Source organism: Grampus griseus, assembly GCF_964374135.1.
Source record: "Grampus griseus genome assembly, chromosome: 5".
Taxonomy (NCBI): Eukaryota; Metazoa; Chordata; class Mammalia; order Artiodactyla; family Delphinidae; genus Grampus; species Grampus griseus.
Genome location: NC_138998.1, coordinates 142,502,733 through 142,522,346, shown reverse-complemented (window position 1 = coordinate 142,522,346; position 19,614 = coordinate 142,502,733). Strand labels below are relative to the sequence as shown.

The 19,614-nt window shown below is 54.5% G+C and overlaps 1 protein-coding gene across 1 annotated transcript in view; it reads right to left on the bottom strand.

The window, feature by feature from the left end:
- Positions 1 to 19,614, bottom strand: part of ADARB1 (adenosine deaminase RNA specific B1) — a 113,837-nt gene that overhangs the window by 19,433 nt on the left and 74,790 nt on the right. Inside the window, exons 4-9 of the mRNA XM_082654187.1 lie at positions 15,599 to 16,533; positions 12,112 to 12,226; positions 9,738 to 9,906; positions 8,980 to 9,128; positions 7,762 to 7,930; positions 113 to 298 (exon numbers count right to left, since the gene is read on the bottom strand). Coding sequence (XP_082510313.1) covers positions 113 to 298; positions 7,762 to 7,930; positions 8,980 to 9,128; positions 9,738 to 9,906; positions 12,112 to 12,226; positions 15,599 to 16,533 — 1,723 coding nt within the window. The remainder of the gene's footprint in view (positions 1 to 112; positions 299 to 7,761; positions 7,931 to 8,979; positions 9,129 to 9,737; positions 9,907 to 12,111; positions 12,227 to 15,598; positions 16,534 to 19,614) is intronic.

The following is a 19,614-nucleotide window of genomic DNA, read 5'->3' as shown; positions in this document are numbered from 1 at the left end:
GGCCCGGGCTCCCCCATAGCCTCAGGGCAGCCTCCCTCTGGTGCTTCCCTCCTAAGACTCAGGCTGCAAACTCAGGTGCTGGGACAGAGGAAGGAGGCCGCCCCCGAAATACTTGCCGCTGAGCAGAGGCTTGTTGAGGGTGTACAGCGCAGGCAGGTCCTCTATGTTGGAGATGCGCTGGTACATGGCCCTGGAGAGGTGGTCCCCGTGGTACAGGCTGCCCAGGATGATGCTGGAGAAGTAGATCGGCTCCACAAAGACGCTGAGCAGGGACCCCTGGATGCCCACCACGTTCCACCTGAAGGCAGAGGGACAGGCTCCTCAGTGCGGCCCCCCCGGCCCGCGCCCTCCACAGCGGTGTGCTTATGCGGCACCGCTCACCCTGTGCAAGTGTCAGCCAACTGCAAGAGGGCAGCGGTTAAAAATAACCCACTTCGCAGTTTGAAACTTTAAAAAATCTGCTTAAAAATTATCTTCTGCAGGCACGATCTTTGTCTTTATGTTTCCCACGATGACACATTTACTGAAGATTATTTAGCTCGGAAAAGGTATCAACGAGCCACGTTTCTGGTGAGAAAAATCAAAAGGAAAAATAAATCTTTATTTTATTACTTCTAATAAATACGGAGGTAGCTGTAGACGAGCCCCCGGAGACCGGGAACGGATTCCTTCCTGCTCCCCGGCAGCGGGGCCGACCGCCCTGACCCTGCGTTTGGCTGGCGTGTGTGAGGGTCCCCCACCCCGTCACACCACCGACCCTCCAGGGCTTCGCTCTCCACACCACCAGACACGCCGCTGCCCGATCCCTACACACAGCAGGGGGGCCGCTCTCCGGGCACCCGCGCCGCCGGGTGCTGAGTCTGGGCAGCGGAGGGGCACAGCCCACGCGCCCCTGGAGCCAGCGGGCCGTCCTACGGGCGCAAGCGGCAACAAGGCAAACATGTGAACCAAGAATTAAAAACTCAGGGAAATCAACCTGAGGGAAGGCAGAGTCCCCGAGGAAGAAGGTGGTGCCGACCTCAGGGAGGGTCCCGGAGGGGACGCGGCCAGGCAGGCAGGGAGCAAGCGGTGGGGAGGCCGGCCGGTCCTGGGGGAGGGGCAGCGGGGGCTCTTCCAGCTCAGGCGGGGAGCCCAGCACAGGACCCACCGGGTCCGCACCCCAGACCTCGGGTAGGAGGCCGCAGGGGAGCTGCCCCCGCACAGCACGTGGGGACAGGGCTGGGGCCTGGGGGCCGGCAGACCCTGAGAGGACTGGGGACGTGAAGGCAAGGCCCAGGCTCCGCCCTCAGAGCCCCGGCCCGGCCCTGCCCGGCTCCACTCTCACCAGCTGCACCGCGGCGCCAGTAAGCAGGGCGGGCGGCCCAAACTCCTGAGCTGCCCAGCCCGTGCTCCGTGGCTCAGGCCAAACCCCTGTCAACGGCCCGCGGCCAGCAAACCTGTGCGACCTCCTCTCGGAATAGATCAGGGGCCGCCGCCACGGCCTCTGCTGGACCCGGGTCAGGTCACCTCCCTGCCCCCCTCGCCGCCCCCTCCCACGGGGAGCCCAGCAAACACGCCCCCACCCCCCGGGGCCCCTCCCGGACGGTCGCGCGTGACCCTGTGGAAACCCAGGCCAGGCCACTCCTCAGCGCAAGCCCTCCCACCCACCCCATCTTTTCCCCAGGAAGCACCACCCTTCCGGTGCCCGCCATCCTGTCTGGCCTGGTACCTCCGCCCCCACCCCACCCCGTGCTGGGCTGCGCGGCCTTAGTGCCCCCACCTCGGTCTCTGCAGACAGCCCCTCTCGCGGCGGACCTCCCTCAGCCGCCTAGGCCCCCGCCCGCCCCCCAAACCTCCTGCAGCACTTACCGTGCGCCACCGCCCGCCCTCCCGTACATACACTCCACGTGGAGGGGGACTGGACTGTTTAGTTCACTGGAAATACCCCAGCACTTAACCTACACGCCTGGCATACACAGATCGATAGGAGCTGAACGGACAAATCCTCAAATTGCTACATCCCATCCCTCCCCCGCTCTAAAGAGGAAATTAAAACACACGTTTTCCCATCTAGGGAGGAAAAGCAAGAAACATTCGGTGCTTACGAAAACCACAGGGCACCCTTTCTAAAGTAAATCAGAAGCTTCTTTGTGGGTTTAGGCCGTACTAAGCTGCATTCAGACCCCTGGGGCAAACTTGAAAACAGCGATCCTGCAGAAACCTATACTCGTTACAAGCCGTTAGCTCTGAACACATGCTTCGCGAACTCTAGGCACAATTGCTCTGCGGAGGCCCTGGTGGGCAATGGTCTGGCACACCAGTCACTCCGCTGCATCTCCCGCCAGTGAGCCTTCCGGGGAACAGCGAGGATGTGCACACTTAGGGTGTGCGCTGCAGCCCGCCGCCCCAGGGCAGCCCTCTGTGAAGACTGGAAACTGGCCCCACCCCACGACCCCGCCTCACAGGGGCTGCAGTGCTGGCGCCCCAGCACACAGGCGTCTGCACACAGGCGTCCCTCCTGCTCTGTCACTTCTCAGAGGATGGGCTTCAGAGCGTGGCCGTGCTGTCACGCACGTCCCCAGCCCAGCTCCCCTGTGCCGACCTACAGCCTTCCCCCCGATCCCAGGGGGCACAGCCAAAACCCCCCTTCGCCCTCCTGGCCCACCTCTGAATCTGCGCCCACACAGTGAAGGTGGCGGCCCCCCAGCGCTCTGAACAGTCAAGCTGCTGCCCTCCGGCAGGTGGTCTCTGCTCCCCTCACCTCCGGGCTCAGCAGTGCCGAGAACTCCCTCCCTCCCTCCCTCCCACGCCCGGCCCAGCCAACAGAACTCACCCAGAGGCGGGGAGCCCCCCGCGGGCCCCTCCCACCCCGCGCCCCACGCCGCTCCCGGGACTGCCCTCCAGATGGACCCCAGCAGCAGGGCTCACCTCCCCCACCCCAGCCCACCGTGGCCTCACTCCAAAGCCGGCCCACTGCCCTTGTCCCCATCTGGAACCATCTGCGGGAGGTGGCCCTGCCTCTCTCTAAGACCCAGGTCAGCCCTCCCCATACCTGCTGTGGGCCTTCCGTAGGGACGGGGACGGCCCAGGGGACCTTCACTCCCCCACGGCAGGGACGGGAGGGGCTTGTGAGGAGCTGGCCGCCTCGTGGCACCATCCGGCCATTTGCTGGTGTGATACGGAGCGACTAGCCGCTTTCAACCATGCCGGATTCATGCTGACCAGGTGACTCGGGAGGAAGGGGCTGGTGGCCAGGGGAACCAACCACAAGATTAGAGGGTGGTTCCGGGAGGACCAAGGATTCAATCCGTCTGCACAGAGACCCCTGAGGACAGGGCTGGAAGCGCCCCAGGCTGAGGGGTGGGCCCCTCCTCCCACGTACCCCTTCCATCTGGCCGACCGGTGAGCCTTCCTAGCGACCTACTGAACCCACGGATGGTCGACCTGGGACCCTCGATTTGCAGTCAAGTCGGGGGTGTGTGGGAACCTGACCCCCAATCCCAGGCCCCGTGTCTGAGCGGGGGCAGCTTCACGGGCCGAGCGCTGGCCCTGGGTGGTAGAGCCACAGGGTTGGGAAGGGGGCAGGCCAGGGTGCTTGTCCCCACGCTCTCCCCTTTCTCCTGCCTTGCGTCTGCTTATTCGAGATGACGACCATTGTACACGGTGAAAGGCACAGATCTTAAGGGTTTGCGTCCCTGAGCTTTGACTTTTCTGTGCATGGGTGGAGCCCCACTTCAGGAAGATGGAGCGTTCCCAGCCCCCCAGCAAAGGCCCTTCCAGTCCACGCCTCTGACTTGCTGAGCTGTGGGAATTATCTTTATAAACCTTTTGCTGGTTATATGAGTCAGATCTCTTTTCCCAGCGTGTGGCTTTTCTTTCCAATAGATCTATGGGGGTTTTGGTAAATAAGTTTTAAAATTTCAATATGGTCAAACTGATTCATGGTTCTCTTTCTCATTTGGGCTTTCTGTGCCCTGCTGAAGAAGCCTGCTGAGGTGGAGGCCCGCCGGCAGTGCCGGGCACCTCGGTGCAGCCCCGGGTCTCCATCTGTCGGCAGGTGCCTCTGCGCACATGGCCCTGGCTCAGGATGGACGCCAGCCGGGTCACCTCGTCCACGAGGCCCCCACGTGGCACAGACCGCAGCTGCAGCCCCGCGCCCCTTCCCTTCTGAGCAACAGCGCCTCCATCCCCCTCCAGACGGCAGCTAACCCAGGCTCCTCCGCAAGGAGATGCGGCCGCACACCAGGTCCTCGGTGGTGAGACGCAGCTGCCCTGCCAGCCCGAGCCGCTGGAGGCCTGCCCGTCTGGCCCTCCTGCTGCTGGGGATTTGGCCAGCTCTGGGCAACGGGGAGACCCTGAGGACAGGCGACACAGTGGCGGTGCGGGAGGATGGAACCTGGCCTCAGGGTGACCAGCCGACCACAGCAGCTCCGGGTGACCTGTTCCCAAACTTGATTTCCGTGAGAGATCAATAAACTTCTATCCAGTTACGTTTCCTCCTCAGTGTAGGCGAACCTGCTCACAACTGGGGCACCATGTACCCGGATGTCCCTCTCCAGGTCTGTGCTCTATGACACCTCCCTGCTGCCTTTATCACTCAGCTCGACACGGTTACTTTTCCACTTGAGTGTCAAGTGCTATGAAAAACGAGATTTTGATTGAAGTTATAGATTTGGAAAAAACCCATCAAGCTATTAAAAGTACGATTGGGGCTTCCCTGGTGGCGCAGTGGTTGAGAGTCCACCTGTCGATGCAGGGGACGCGGGTTCGTGCCCCGGTCCGGGAAGATCCCACATGCTGCGGAACGGCTGGGCCCGTGAGCCATGGCCGCTGAGCCTGCGCGTCCGGAGCCTGTGCTCCGCAACGGGAGAGGCCACAACAGTGAGAGGCCCGCGTACAGCAAAAAAAAAAGTACGACTGGATTCAGAGTAAATGTGAACGTTTTTATAATCGAGGATGGCTTGTCACTTCGTTTTCCTTCCTGGTCTGGTCTGGGATAAGGTGGCAGGCAGCCCACAGAACGAGCTGCGGTTCCTTCCCTACTTTCCTATTCTGTAGAAATGATTATATAAACAGGGATTGCTGCCCCCCCGGCCCCCAAATGCAGAGCCTCTCACAGAAAAGCCTCCTGGGAGACCTGCGTCCTCTTTCTCCACAGCCACCTCTTTGACTCGCTTCAATTTACCCGTTTCCTGGCAGCGGGGGGTGACTGGTTTAATTAATGGCTAGAATTCCATTCAGATTTTCTACCTATGCTTGAGTCAATTTCACAAATGTACACTTTTCTAGAAAGTTTTTATTTCATCTCAGTCTAAAAAGATATTGGTAACGCAGTGTCCGTAGTCCTCACTGTAACTACCTGAGCACGTTTCCGTTCCTCTGAATCCCTGACCACCCGCTTTTCCTCCCCTCATCTGGCCTGGCTGGGCCTTCTATCTTGGTCAGACTTGCCCAAGTTCTGCCGATCTCATTACCTTTTTCAAAGAAGCAGCACTTGGTCTCGGTGCTCCTCGCTGCTCATCTCTGTTGCGTCTAATAATAATTTCTGGTCTTTACTGTTTTCTTTTTCAACTTATTTGGATGTGCTCTACTGTTCTCTTTCTGACTCAGTAGCTGTGGGGCTTTCTGTCACTTACAACCATTTCCTAACTTCTGTGAGCTGCTGAGGGGCAGCTGACACACAGCGCCCCGCACGTGGTTAAAGCACAGGGCCTGGCGAGTCCTGATGTTTACACACCCCCGAGTCTCCTCACACCTTGCTCGAGGCTTTCCTCCTGCCCCTCCTGCTCTGGCCCCGATCCCTGGGCAATCACTGATCTGCTTTTCTGTCACCGTGAGGTAGTTTGCACTTTCTAGAAATTTACAGACAGGGAATCACACAGTAAGCACTCCTCTGGTTTCCCGTACTCTGCATAGCTATTCTGTGATGTGCCCACGTTGCACTGACTGTACGTCACTGTTTATTCTGTCCCTTGCCTGAGCCGTGCTCCGTGGCACAGACACACCCCCTGCTTACCCCTGTTTATAGACTGACAGCAGGTCGGGCTGCTTCCAGCTTTTGACTTGTACAGGGAAGCTGCTGTGAGCACTCCTATGTGAGTCTCTGGGGACACCGGTTCCCTTTCTCTCGGGAAACAGGAGTAGAATGGCTGGGGCACACGGCTGCCAAGCTGTCCTCAGAGTGGCTGCAGCAGCGGTCCCCAGCCTGGGAGGATGGCGCTCCAGCTCCTGGGGTCCCCGCCGCGCCGGGCAGGGGTCTAGCCTTACGGTCAAGCACGTGCCTTCACAGCCCTCCTGCACGCCCCGTGATTAACGATGTGGAGCGTCTTCTCGTGTGCTAATTTGACATCCTTTTTGCTGAAGTGTCCATAAAATATTTTGCCCATTTTAAAAATTGTTTTTCCCCCTTGTTGGGTTTAGAGGGTCTTTATATATTGTGGATACAGGCCCTTTATCAGATATATGATTTGTAAATATTTTCTTCCAGTCGGTGACTTTATTTCTCATTCTTTTAACAGTGTCTTTCAAAGAAGTAATTTTTAATTTGATGAGGTCCAACTTGTCACTTTTTCCTTTCATGGACAATGCTTCTGGTTTCGGGTCTAGGAAACTGCCTATCCCAGTTGCCAGGACTTTCTCCTGTTTTTTCTAGAACTTTTACACATTTAGGTCTGTGACACATCTTCAGTTAATGTTTGTATATGGTGCAAAATATCAGGTTCATTTCTTTTGTTTCTCCATAGGGATGTCCAATTGTCCCAGCGCCATCTGTTAAAAAGACTGTTCTTTCTCTACTGAATTGGCTTTGAACCTTGGTCAAAAATCACTTGTGACTGACAATGAACATGTAGAACTTGAAATTAAAAACACAATACCATTTACATTAACACCTCCCAAAATCAAATATTTAGGTACAAATCTAACAAAACATATTCAAGACCTATATGAGGAACTATAAAACTGACAAAAGAATCAAAGAACTAAGTAAATGGAGAGATATTCCATGTTCATGGATAGGAAGACTCAATATTGTCAAGATGTCAGTTCTTCCCAACCTGATCTATAGATTCAACACAAACCCAATCAAAATCCCAGCACAGTATTTTGTGGATGTTGACAAACTGATTCTAAAGTTTATATGAAGGAGCAAAAGACCCAGAACAGCCAATACAACACCGGAGAACAAAGTTGGAGAACTGAGACTATCTGACCTCAAGACTTACTATGAAGCTACAGTAATTGTGATATTGTGATTCATCAGAAGAGTATACTTGGTCATTCAGATGACCAAAAATATATTTTTCTTATATGTATTTGGTCTTCTTCTGGGGTTCCTGGCTCATAGCTCCCAAACCCTTGGTATTTCCTAAGTGATTAGAGCCATAAAGATGTCTTATGTTAATGAGGTGAATTCTGTCACCCACCTAAGGACGGAGGCTGGTTGTCTGTGGCGCCAGCTACGTGATTATAGAAGGTGGGAACTTTCAGTCCTGCCCCCCGATCTCCTGGGAGGGGAGGGGGCTGGAGGTTGAGTTCAAATACCAATTGCCCATGATTTTAATCCACAGTGCCTTTGTAGTGATGCCTCCCAGGGCTCAAGAGCCTCTGCCCACAGAGACCCCACCTTTATCCCCTCAAGGTGACCCCCGAAGCACCTGTTTAGAACCTTAGTCCTTCAGAGAATCTGTGGAACACATGAGGTAGGAAATGGGGGCGAAGCCCCGGTGTTTCTGGAAACGGCAGCACGCCCCCCAGGTACTCGGCGGGGTGGGGGGTGCTTACCGCGCCATCTTGTCACTGCAGGACATGGTGAGCAGCCGCTCCCCTTGCAGCACCCCATCCCACGTCTGGATGCTGGCATTCGAGCGGACTGGGATCGTCCCCTCACCAGACTCTATTTTCGTCCGCAGCTGTCCTCGGGCTTTACGATTCGGATGTCTGTCTGCTGGTTCTAGGACAGAAACATAAGATCCTCCTGAGAGGGTCCGCCGGTAGTTGACCATATACTTAACTCACTGAAAGCCACATCTAACAACACCCTATCGATTCAAAGTACACTTTACACTTATGTGTGCTTATGTTTACGCTATATACACATAAGATACGTGTGTGTGTACCATGTAAGTACATAAAATCTGACAGGAGGGTATACTACAAACCAAGTTCAAGAAGGCGGTCTCCTTAGTGGCTGGGAGAAAAGAGGGCTTCCATTTTAATCGAAATGATTTATTTCTATCATTAGAAACGAGCTGGAGCAGACAGGACAAGATGCTAACATTTGCTAATTCCAGGTGATGGATATTTGGGTACTTGCTATATTTCTTTGCTGTGTATTTAAATTTCCAAAAATAAATCTATAATGATGCAGAAATAAATTCACAGGAAGCATTCACACACATCCAGAGTGATCATCTCCAGGTTATATGAATATGGAGTGATTTAAATTTTCTTTTTTATGTTTCAAAAATATTTAGCAACTTTCTACAGTGGGTATATGTTGCTTTTATAATCAAATGTTCTATTTGGAATAAATAATGCTTAAGCTTGGGACGGGATGTGGGTACAAACTCCTGTGAAACAAGAGCACTAACAAACGTGAGAACGAGGGAGGACGGAGGGCACGTGGTGGCCACCAGCCTGCACCTGCTTTTCTAATTCGATTACACACTCATTACACTACGACTCCCCAGAAACATGGCTGATGACGTACACTTCCAATTCAGAGACAGGTATTACCCACATTTAAAAACTGAAAACCATTTTGATCTAATATCCTCACTCTATTCTAATTTCTCATTAGAATCCACATCTTCCTTCATTAAAATTTCAACTTACTGAGAAGAAAAACCTCGTGTTTCTGTATGTTCCTACCAGGTCCACATCCAAGGTTGAAATTTTTAAAGAAGAAAGGATATTAATGTAGGTTTATCCTTCTCTCTGTTCTACACAGTCATGAATTTTCTCGAGACACTGGGGCCGTGGACGAGCCTGGTGCCGTACCTTCCAGGGCGGGCTCGTGTGGCGAGAAGATCCTGGCATCTCCACAGGGGGAGGTGCTGATGTACAGATGGAACCGGACCTTCTCCTTCAGCTTAAATCCTCCCCGCTCGGACTTCTCAAAGATGGATCTTTTTTGATCATCTTTGCTACTGAAAGGAAACAAGTTGCAAAGATAAACTGGAGAGCTGAATACAATCAAAATTTAGTCTGGCATAGCTTACGATGATTTGCAAAGGCCAGTGTTTTCAACGGGGTATGATAAGCTTGGACTGGGGTATTTATTTTATATGTTAATGATAATTAGCACAGTTCCTGTCTGCTCACCAGTGGGACAGGCCATCAATACGCAAGTAACCTCTCCTCCTCATTCATGACCTCAGAACAGAAAGGAAGCGTGTCAGATGAGGCCCGTGGCGAGAAGCAGTCAGGTCCACGGTCAGCCGTTCCGGGCACAGTGACTGGGGCAGCACTGCCCACCTCCCCAGCACTTACTTCTGCATAAAATGAAAGCTCGGGGTCTGAAACACAGACATGGCCCCTCTGACCACACGTGAGGCGTGTATGTACATGCAAGTGTGTGTGTTATAATTCAGCTTCACGGGGAAATGGGATCCAACCTCACTGTTACACAGAAAGTTACTAGGTTGAGAATTTTCCGGTGCTTACAGAAGCAGTGGAAAGTTTTGCAAAATATTCTGATGAGAGGACAATTAAAAAAAGAAACCAGCTTCCTTCACTTATTTACTTGCTACACTTACTTTAAGTAAAGCTCAAGTTGTGTGTAGAGAAACCTGAGCAAGGATCTTCGAGATATGATTTCCGCGTGGCAGTCGTTCAGCGCGAGGCCGCGGCCACTCATGTACTCGCCGTTAATACACTTTGTTCCTGTGGAAACACTGATCACCTTGGCATCCTTCACATCTGTGCCTGAAAAACAGAAGAGAAATCGTTCCTCGCTATTCCTTGCCACGCCCGGGCTGGACCCGCACTCCCAGGGACTGACCTGGGAGACGTCAGCTCGTTTTCACACCCTGCCACTGACCCTCACCTGGGCGCTCCTAACGGGCCCCCCGAGCCTTGCTTCGCACATTCTGGGAGGGTAACCCTCCCCACTCTTGCGTGTAAAGATTCTACTTGGAAAGTTACTTCACCTGGAACACACTGGTCCCTTCTTCAACACTCCCCAGTGGACACGGGGGAGCACTGTGTAGAGGTAGACAGACTGGCCTGGCAATGAATCCTGGGAGTAACATCAAAGCACTGCAGAGGCTGCGAGGACTGCCTGACACTCACCCCGGGGGCCCAGGAGTCATGCAGGGGGCTGTCTGGCGGTCTGGCCCCGTTTAACTGCACGGGGAGTGAGTGCAGCCGTCAGCACTGGGGAACCTCGGGAGCCACCACTCTGATGTGCAGGTGTCGACAGACAGACCACGTACGACGGGTGCAGGTCCTGCGCGTGGCCTGTCGGGGAAGGTACCTCACTTCCCTCCCATGTCCTCCGAGGCCCATCCCACCACTGTCTCCATTTGCAGATGTGGGGACTGAGGCACAGGGCCATCAAAGTCGGCCTGGGGATTTGAACCAGGTCTCCTGACGTCAGGACCACATGCCACGCGCGGCGTGGTGCTGCCTTCAGGCGTAAACCGTGGCTTCGAGCGGAGGGTCCCAAGTGCAACACACACTATGGGGCAAAATGCCCCCACGAGGTAACGTGCCCCTTCTGAGGCGGTTAAAACACCTGGATGAAAACCCACAGGCTCGCTCGCTCCCGTCACCGGGAAGGGCAGCGCCTTGCTTAGGAAGCTACGTCATCCAGCAGCACACGCATTCACCTCTACGTGTGTACAGGATGACAGCAAGGAGATGGAGGGAGCAGAGGGACAAAATACAGGCAGCTCACATCGGAACAAACACTGAAACCCAAGTTACTGCTCAGAGCATTCATCCTACCCGTCAGGCAGCTCTCAGCCGTGCCAAGGTAAAGACACAGCAAGAAAATGAGATCCTGTCCCCTAGGGCACAGAGCGTGGTCAGCGCTGAGGGTCACAGAATCGGGTCCTGTTCATGATCAGAGGTGAACCACGCCTCAGGAGAAAGGGACGGGCAGTCGCCCCATGGGAACTGGGGTTGCCCCTGCCCGCCGGGTGTAGACAGATAACCACCCCCCGCCGCCCCCTCTCTGGCCTCTGGCTGGCTTCCTACACACGGCAGGCCAGGCTTGGCCAGCTGGGCTGAGCAGATGCCCCGAGAAGAAAGGGACAGCCCCAGACTCAGCCCCAGGAGCAGAGGGTCCTCCGGCCACCCAAAGATGCAGGCACTGGCCGAGGCCGTGCTTTCCCGTTCCCAGGAGGGATCCACGGAGACGCTGCTCGGCGGGCTCACTCCTGGGATGTGGCAAGAGAACTCAGGGAGGGTTCCCTTCGCTGCTGGGAACTTAGACACAAATTTAACAGGGCTTCTTCTGCTACCCCAAAGCGTGCTTTACCCCCACAGATCTTCTATTCCTGCTAGGGCTTCCTCTCTCCCCCGTAAAAGTCACACACAAACTTATCTGGCAGCGTTAACATTAACGGATAAATCGGACTAAGTCCTACTTCCAAGTGAAGTAAGAACTAACAGCTCTCCTGCAGGTTTCCAGGGTCGATCAAGGCCATTCACATAAGATTACAGGGATTAAATACTAATACGGGACTCTTTCTCCAGATGAAAACCTTAGGTTAAAAAGATGAACCTGGGGCTTCCCTGGTGGCACGGTGGTTGAGAGTCCGCCTGCCGATGCAGGGGACACGGGTTCGTGCCCCGGTCCGGGAAGATCCCACGTGCCGCGGAGCGGCTGGGCCCGTGAGCCATGGCCGCTGAGCCTGCGCGTCCAGAGCCTGTGCTCCGCAACGGGAGAGGCCACAGCAGTGAGAGGCCCGTGTACAGCAAAAAAAAAAAAAAAAAAAAAAAAAAAAGATGAACCTGTAGGGGAAAAATATAAGCACAGTTCCTCTATTTGCACATGGTAAACATTCTGAAGGAGAATGAAAAAGTGACCTCCTGCTGGTGTCACAGAGATTTTTCTAGACTGAAAGCATTTCACCTTTATTAAGCATGAAAACAGGCAGGTGGACACACCGCCAACATGGTTACCTGTTGTCATGACGATTCCAGCAAGAACTTTCCTGCGTGCGTGGGGGGCGGCGAAGTTGTCCGTCAGGTCCCCAAACTTCTCCAGAACCAGGCGCGCCACGGCATCGGCTAAGACCTGCGGACCAAGCAGGGGTTTAGTGCTCCCCTTGGGGCCACGTTCCGGGGCCTCTCCTCTGGAACCACAAAGGTAAGTCTGGCAAACGAGTGTGTGTGTGTGTGTGTGTGCGCGCGTGCACAATTTTTCCTCCCAGACATTCCTTGGAAACAGACGCCCAAGGGGCGTGCGAGGGTCTCTGCAGAAGGACAGTCTGGAGCCCGACTGCATGGGAGCCAGCACCTGAGCAGGTGAGGCCTCCTCACAACAGCCCTGCCCCGGGGGAGGGACACAGGCCCAGAGGCGAGAGCGCCTGCCCGGTCACCCCCCTCCCACCCTCTGCGGCTCCGAGTCCCGCAGCCACAGCCCCCGAGGGGCAGGGCTTCGGGAAGAAGTGAGATCACAGGAGGTGCGGCCCAGTCAGCTCAGGGCTGGCGAGGCCCCATGGGGGACACGTGGGAAGAGAAAGGGGAGGTCTGAAGGGCGGTCACATTGCAGGATCACTAAGCTCACAGCACCTCCCTCCCAAAGGCGCCCAGTCCATGTGTGTCTCAGTGATTTCAACATCTAAAAATAATTACCGTGGTCCAGTCACTCAGAAACCAGCACCGCTTAGAGCCCGTAAGGGCATCTGCACTTAGATCGAGTGACACCAGAATGCACCGAGGCTACACTCGCACGGGGCAAGTGGAACGTGACTTTAGAAGACGTGTGCATTTCCAGGCCGGGGAGCCGCTGGACCGGAGGGAGTGCTTCTCAGAAGCGAGCACATCGGTGAGATTTCGGACACGGTCCTACTTTCACAGCTTATGATTCATCTTGGATAGAACGGACCCTCGGTGTTCTGGGAAACGATGCCTGATGGGAGGTGTGTGCCAGGAGCCACGCGGGACCCACATCCCACCAGCTCACGCTGGTCTGGAGTCCCCAGCTGGGCCCTCAATTAAATACTCCCAAATGAACAGAAAAGCCACCTGTCCTAAACGGTGGCCTCTCTGGGAAGAAGCGTCATCAGGATGCCTTCACCTGCCACTGCACCAGCAACAAGCCCCCGGAGGCGGTGCTCAAGGCCAAGGGCACAGAGTGTGGCCAGAAGAGCAGGGACGGGGCCCCACTCTGCACCCTAGACAGAGGCACAGAGGGCGGAGGTGTGCAGGCAGGAGAGGCAGCGAGGCCACGGACAGAAAGTCAGGACGTGCAATCACACGATGGGACGAGGCCCTCCGGTGGGAAGAGAGCAGCAGGAGGGGAAGGGAAGGCAGAGGGAACAGAGGCCGCTCCATGCAGGGTGAGGCCGGGCTCCGAACTCAGAGCAAAGCAGGAAAGCGTGGAGTCGGGCACTTGCACCGACATCTCCCTCTAGATTCGGGGCAGATATGATAACAAGGCACATGCGCTCAAAGTCAGCTCGAGGCTGGGCCCCGCGGGACAGCTCGGCCCAGCCACGTCCACCAAGTTCACTGACAGACCGCCCTGCACACACCATGCGGGCAACGCTGTCTGATTTTAAACCCTCTGATGCCGCCGTGAACGCCATGGAGGCAAAAAGTCCTGAGACCACGGATGGCCAACCCACGCCCTTCAAGGATTCCACCCGCAAGACAGCAGGACGTTTCACCCCCTCTAGACCATACGTCTGGAAATTCCCAGGGGAAAGAGTAAGGACTGACCCTCTGGAGGCCGGCACAAGTCCTGCGACGAGGACACGACTACTTCCTGAGGTACCGCTCGGGGGCTGGCAGCCACCTGGGGGCCCTGTGAGCGGGGCGGGCTCGGGCGGGGGGAGAGACGGCTCCACCTTCCCAGACCTGGCTGGCCTGGGCCACAGAGGCCACCTGGGCAGGGCGGAGACGGCCCCTCCCGGGCAAGGCTCCACCAGCCAGGGCTCTGGTCACTGCTCCCCACTGACATAACAGCCCGGGTAGAGGCAGGCTGCCAGCGCACGCGCACACACCCACGCACACGCACACGCAGACCTCCGCCCGCCTCCCCGCCCCCCCGCCCCGGGGTGTCACCCACGCAGAACCAAGCAGCGGGGGTCACGGCATTTGACGAGTCCAGTCTCTTCACATGCCTGCCAATGGGAAGGGAAGACAGGGCCACCGTGGCTCAGGCTGAAATACTCTTAACAAACAGTAAACCTGAAAATAAAAATCCCTTGGGAACTAGTGCCACCGATGTGTAAAATGGTAAATGGACTAATGGTTCTTATGAATAATATTAACAAGAAGTTAATACACGGGAAGCGGTTACTTGGCTCAAAGAGTAGAAAAAATCAGCGAAATCCTCTGAATATGTTACTTTATACTGATGCTGTATTTGGTTGCTTTAAGCGAAAGAAATTTCCTTTTTTTAAAACCGAGAACTACTGGTCCTCTCGGGTGACAACCGCACAAGGTCACAGAAAGGCAAGACGGAAGCCGAGCTTCCTGAGGGAATGTGGGCTGTCCTGTCAATTCGGAGTCCTTCATTTTTTCTCCTCAGATCAGTGTTTATCTTCAAAGTGAATAATATTTTGACAGAAAGAAATAGAGAAGAGGGTCAGACTTTCTCCCTGAAAGAAACATTTTTACAATAGACCGGAATAATTTTGGATTTCCAGGAAAAGAAGCAATAAATAACCGAAGAGTTCTAGGGTGCTGAGATGACAACTAAACATCATTTCCTCCTTCCTCCTCCTCAGAGCCCACCCTGAAATTTCACCCTGATATTCCCCCTTCTCGCCCTGTCCAAGACCAGACTAGGAGGGGTGCCCACCTCCGGCTGAGCAGGGGAGCCACAGGGACCCCTTGGGGAACTCCAGGTGCCGAGACCCCCAGGCACCCGGCGGGCTCTGGAGCGCTTGCAGAGGCCCCGACGCCCCGGCCCTTCTGACGTGTGCTCGCCACCGCTGCAGCTCGGCCTCTGCCTGGACAGGATCCGCGAGGCGCTGGTACTTGACCCAGACTTGGGTTTCAGCTGCTGACCCGCCAGCCTCACCTGTCCTGTACCTGGGTCCCAGGTGAGACACGGAGGGGGGACCCCACTGAGCTGGGGCAAGATGCCAGGGCTCCGGCCCTCCCCTCCCCTCCCGTCTCCTCCGCGACAGGCCGCCGTGGGCTGTGGTCGCCACAGGGGCAGGCGGCAAGGGAGGGCACCTCGGCCCACCCGCCGTGGGCGGCACTGACCACACCGCACCTGACGGCCCTGGCTGGGCTTCACCTGACGGCCCTGGCTGGGCTTCACAGCGGCCACACAGCCGGCACAGGCACGGGAAGGCCGCCCGGCAGCCGGACTTACCAGGACCTCCCCGTGCTGAGGACAGAGCGACGAGAAGACACCAGTGACCACGGCAACCGCACCCCGTCTAAAAGCGTGAGCAACACGCAGCCGCGCTCGGGCGGCTTTCCTCACCTGTGGCGAGTGCAGCTGGAGGCCCTCGCTGGGGACAGGCTGGCGAGACGGGGTCTGGTCCAGGCGCAAGTTAAAGACAGTAGCCAGGGCGGACTGCGCGGCCCGGGCCTTGGCGAGCTTTTTGCTCCTCCCCGAGCCCTCGAAGAACTGCCCGTCCACGACCACAGACAGGACGAAGTTTTTGGCGTGGCTCTCCCCGCTCTCCGAGAGGAAGTCGTACTTCAGTCCCGGGCGCAGCTCGTTCAAGATCATCACGGGGTTCTTCCCGCTCGGGGGTGGGAACGGCGGGGGCACGGGGAGGGGTGGCTGGGCCAGGCCGGCAGGCACGGGAGACGCAGCCAGGCTGAGGTCCCCACTCGAGCTGAAGGAGTCGTCGCCATTGGCGCCCAGGTAGAAGGGCACGTCCGGCCTGTCCGGGGTCTCGAAGCCGTTGAAGAGCGCGTCGGGGAAGTCGGCCTGGTCGGACGTGAAGTCTGCATTGGCGGACAGGCTCCGGCCCATGGCCAGGTGGGCCTCAGAGGCGTTGGGAAACTGGACGAAGGAGCGCAAGGCCTTCTCGGCCGCGTGCAGCTTGGCCTTCTTCTTCGTGGGGCCGGAGCCCTCGAAGACCTGCCCGTTGACCTCGACAGACATGACGAAGAGGGGGGCGTGCACGGGTCCCGTCTGCGACAGCAGCGTGTACTGCAGGCCAGGCTTGATCTCGTTGAGCTGCATCAGCGCGTTCTTGGGCAGCGCGGGCCCCGGCGCCCTCCTCCGCTTCTTCAGGCGGAACTTGGAGTGGCCATTGCTGCTCTCGTCCAGGGCCCGCTTCCTGCCGGCGCCCCCGCCACCCCCGTTGGAGAGCGGGGCGCCCTCGCCAGGCCCCGGGGCGCTGCCGTCCTTGGGGGGCGCGCCGTCCAGACTGCAGTTTTCCTTAACATCTGTGCTGCTCGAACCTGCGGTGCCCAGAAAGAGTAACTTACAACGCCTTCGTTGCAGGATCTTGTAAATGCAAAATTTATAGATTCCTTTATCGCCCTTTGTAACTGGTTAAGTGATGTGTGCTTATACTTTCTGCTCCTGGCTGCATACGTGTGGAGCTGTGCGTTTAGCCACAGAGCTATCCACCTAAACTGGCATAATTGGAGTAATTTGACGTTCTGAGAAATAATAACTAATCTTGTTTCTATTTAGTATCACGGACTGCTTTTGCATTAAAAGGTGAATTTTTAAGTCATCTTTTTCTACGAGAACATTCCGAAGCATCTAGAGGAATTTTATTCAAGTTTATCAAAATGTGGGATGATAAACTAACCCACAAAGACCTTACTTTAATAAATCTAATATCAGTATCGACCAATGGACACTTTATTTTGGCATTTTCTTCCTTTTTAATGCCATCTACTCTCATACTAGACTCATGTTGGGCTTTCAATTGCAGCCTTTCCCAGAAAAGAAGACATTATTTAAAACACGCATCCACAAGGTACTTAGTTCTTCTGGTTTAAAGTATGCAATTAATACGTGCAGTTATTTGGTTCTGGTTCGTGGATCTTAGAAAACTGCTTGTGTGAAGTATTCTGGCCTTTTAGAAATTCTTTTGAAGGATACAGCTTCACTTCTAGTTTCATTTAACATTTTCTCATTATGTATGGGGACTGATCTGCCTCTGAATCCTTAATACCTCCCATGATAGAAAAAAATATACAAGGCAAGACAGGAAGACTGACACTGCAGACGGCCACAGCTTTCTTAACTTCCCAGCTGAAGGTGGCATCTTCGTCTTTTTTAGAAAAACAAATATTTGATGGATTTACAGAATAATTTAGCAATCCTACCATTTAAAGGTAGTTTACTTTTACAATTAATAAAGATAATTTTAGAACTCTAAAAGTTCATGGCAAAGTAAATATGATTTTAATTGCAAAAAGGGGAATAAAAACGCATTCATTCTCCCCTTTAAGTTGATCAGATAAAGCTTTTTTAAAAACAGAAAAAGAAGTAACTCCTTGTTTTCCTGGTTAGTTTGCACACGCTGTTGGCCGCAGGAAGCTCAGGGGTAACTATCACAGGACCTCACAATACTGTTGACATGAATGTACTTGAAGACCTACCACTAATTTTTGAGGATCCACGTAAGTCTTTTAAGCAACGGAAATGTTTTTCACAATTGTAAGCCAGTTTCCAAGTACCCCAATACGGTGGCCCTCGGCCCGTTTCTACTACATAAGGTGAAAGCAGATTCTGACTATGCTAAGGAAACTGAGAAAAACAGTGAAAGCGCTCATCGGCCCTACCCATGGGAGGGGCTTAACGTGGCAGCAAGTCTGGGTCACCGGCTGCCAGTCCCCACAGTTCAAGCTCTCAGATTCCCAGGGCTGTCACCACTCAGCTGAGACGTGAGAACAGCCCTGGTTTAAACACGGGCCACGGGAAGACTGCCACCACACCGTGGCAGAGGTTGGGAGATGGCCACACTTTCCCTACAGACTTCATGCCTCCTACGTACTCCTGACACACACCACTTCTCCCAGTTGACAAAGCTGACGGAATGGACACTAAATTTTCATTTATAACATCCTCCAGCAAAAGCTCAATAGGTTACTCCTTTCGGTGCTCAAGGGAAACAAAAGGTTAGAAAGGGTGGGGCAGGACAGAATTGAGATTAACAAAGCAAGAACATCACACGCTCCATGACTGCTTAGTTCTGACGTTACCGCTGAACAGAAGTCAGATCATGATAAACATATCCTGACATGCATTTAATCAAATGTTTATAATCTCTGGAACAAACAAATGCTTTCTTTTAAAAACTAAAAATGATCCGTATTGATTATAGAAAAATACACTTTGTATCAGACAGTCACATAGACTCTAAGTCCTCATTTGCCGCAGAAGCGTGGAGACGCGGCTTATGTTCTACTTCACTAAAAATATGCCACTATGCAAAGGAAGACAAAAGACTAAAACTGGAGAAAGGCCTCCCGCTACCTAACTCTTCTTCAATGGATGCTTTCGCTTTCCACATCATGCTACTTTATCTCATAAATGTGAATATTAACCATGATGAAAATTTTTCATCGCTTTCAAAATGACAGAAAATACAGGACTGGCATTTCAAAGTTTCAGCACTAGAACCAACCGTTTATCTTTCCAGAAAATGTATTCAGGAGGATTCTTTATCTCGGTAAGAGACTACCGGATCAGTCTGGGGATAGTTATATCCCTACACACACTGTGACATTGCCTCCCATACCTGATGACCAGCGCCGTGGGTGACAACGGGAGTGGGGAGTGGGCTGACCCCTGAGAACACAGGCTGGGTTCCGAAGACCCCAAGAGCAGCTGTGCTGGGGGCAGCACCACGGGCAGCCAGAGGCCTCGGGAGGAGGTGCTGCCACGTGGACTGAACCCACGCCTGGTCACGTCTTCTCACACTTGCGTCCCAGGAATGGCCTCCAGCCTGACGGCACACGACTGCGGGGTCACCCAGCAAAGACCCAGCAACTGCACGGCACCCACCACACTCGTGGAGCAGAACCCCTGGCTCCTGCGTGCAGACAAGCCAACCCCGAGGCCTCGGGTGTGGGTTCTGGGTGAGGCCGAGGGAAAGTGGTGGACTGCATCCTCATCCTCGGTGACCGTTCGTCACTCACGCCTGTGGGTTCTTCCCAGGGCCTCTCAACACGGACAAGTAACAATGCACATTACACACATACCAGAACACTGATGTCTCTGTTGTGATTTCCCTTCCGAAAGCTCCCAACTTCGGTGGGAGCATTTAACCTTATGCAAATGCTCTGCTACCCGGGATTAAAGACAAAACAGAATAGAGAAGCATATTCACTGAACTCTTCACCTACGAACATCCGTGAACAATGTCGAGAGGGGGAAAGCTGAGGCTCTCTGCCCCTCCGGCCCCTCCATCCCAGAGGGCAGTGTGGAAAGGGGTTTCAGGCCACGCCGGCCCGTCAAAGTCTTTGGAAACAAGATCAACAGACTCATGCGAGTCCCCTTCCTTCAAAACGCACGGACAA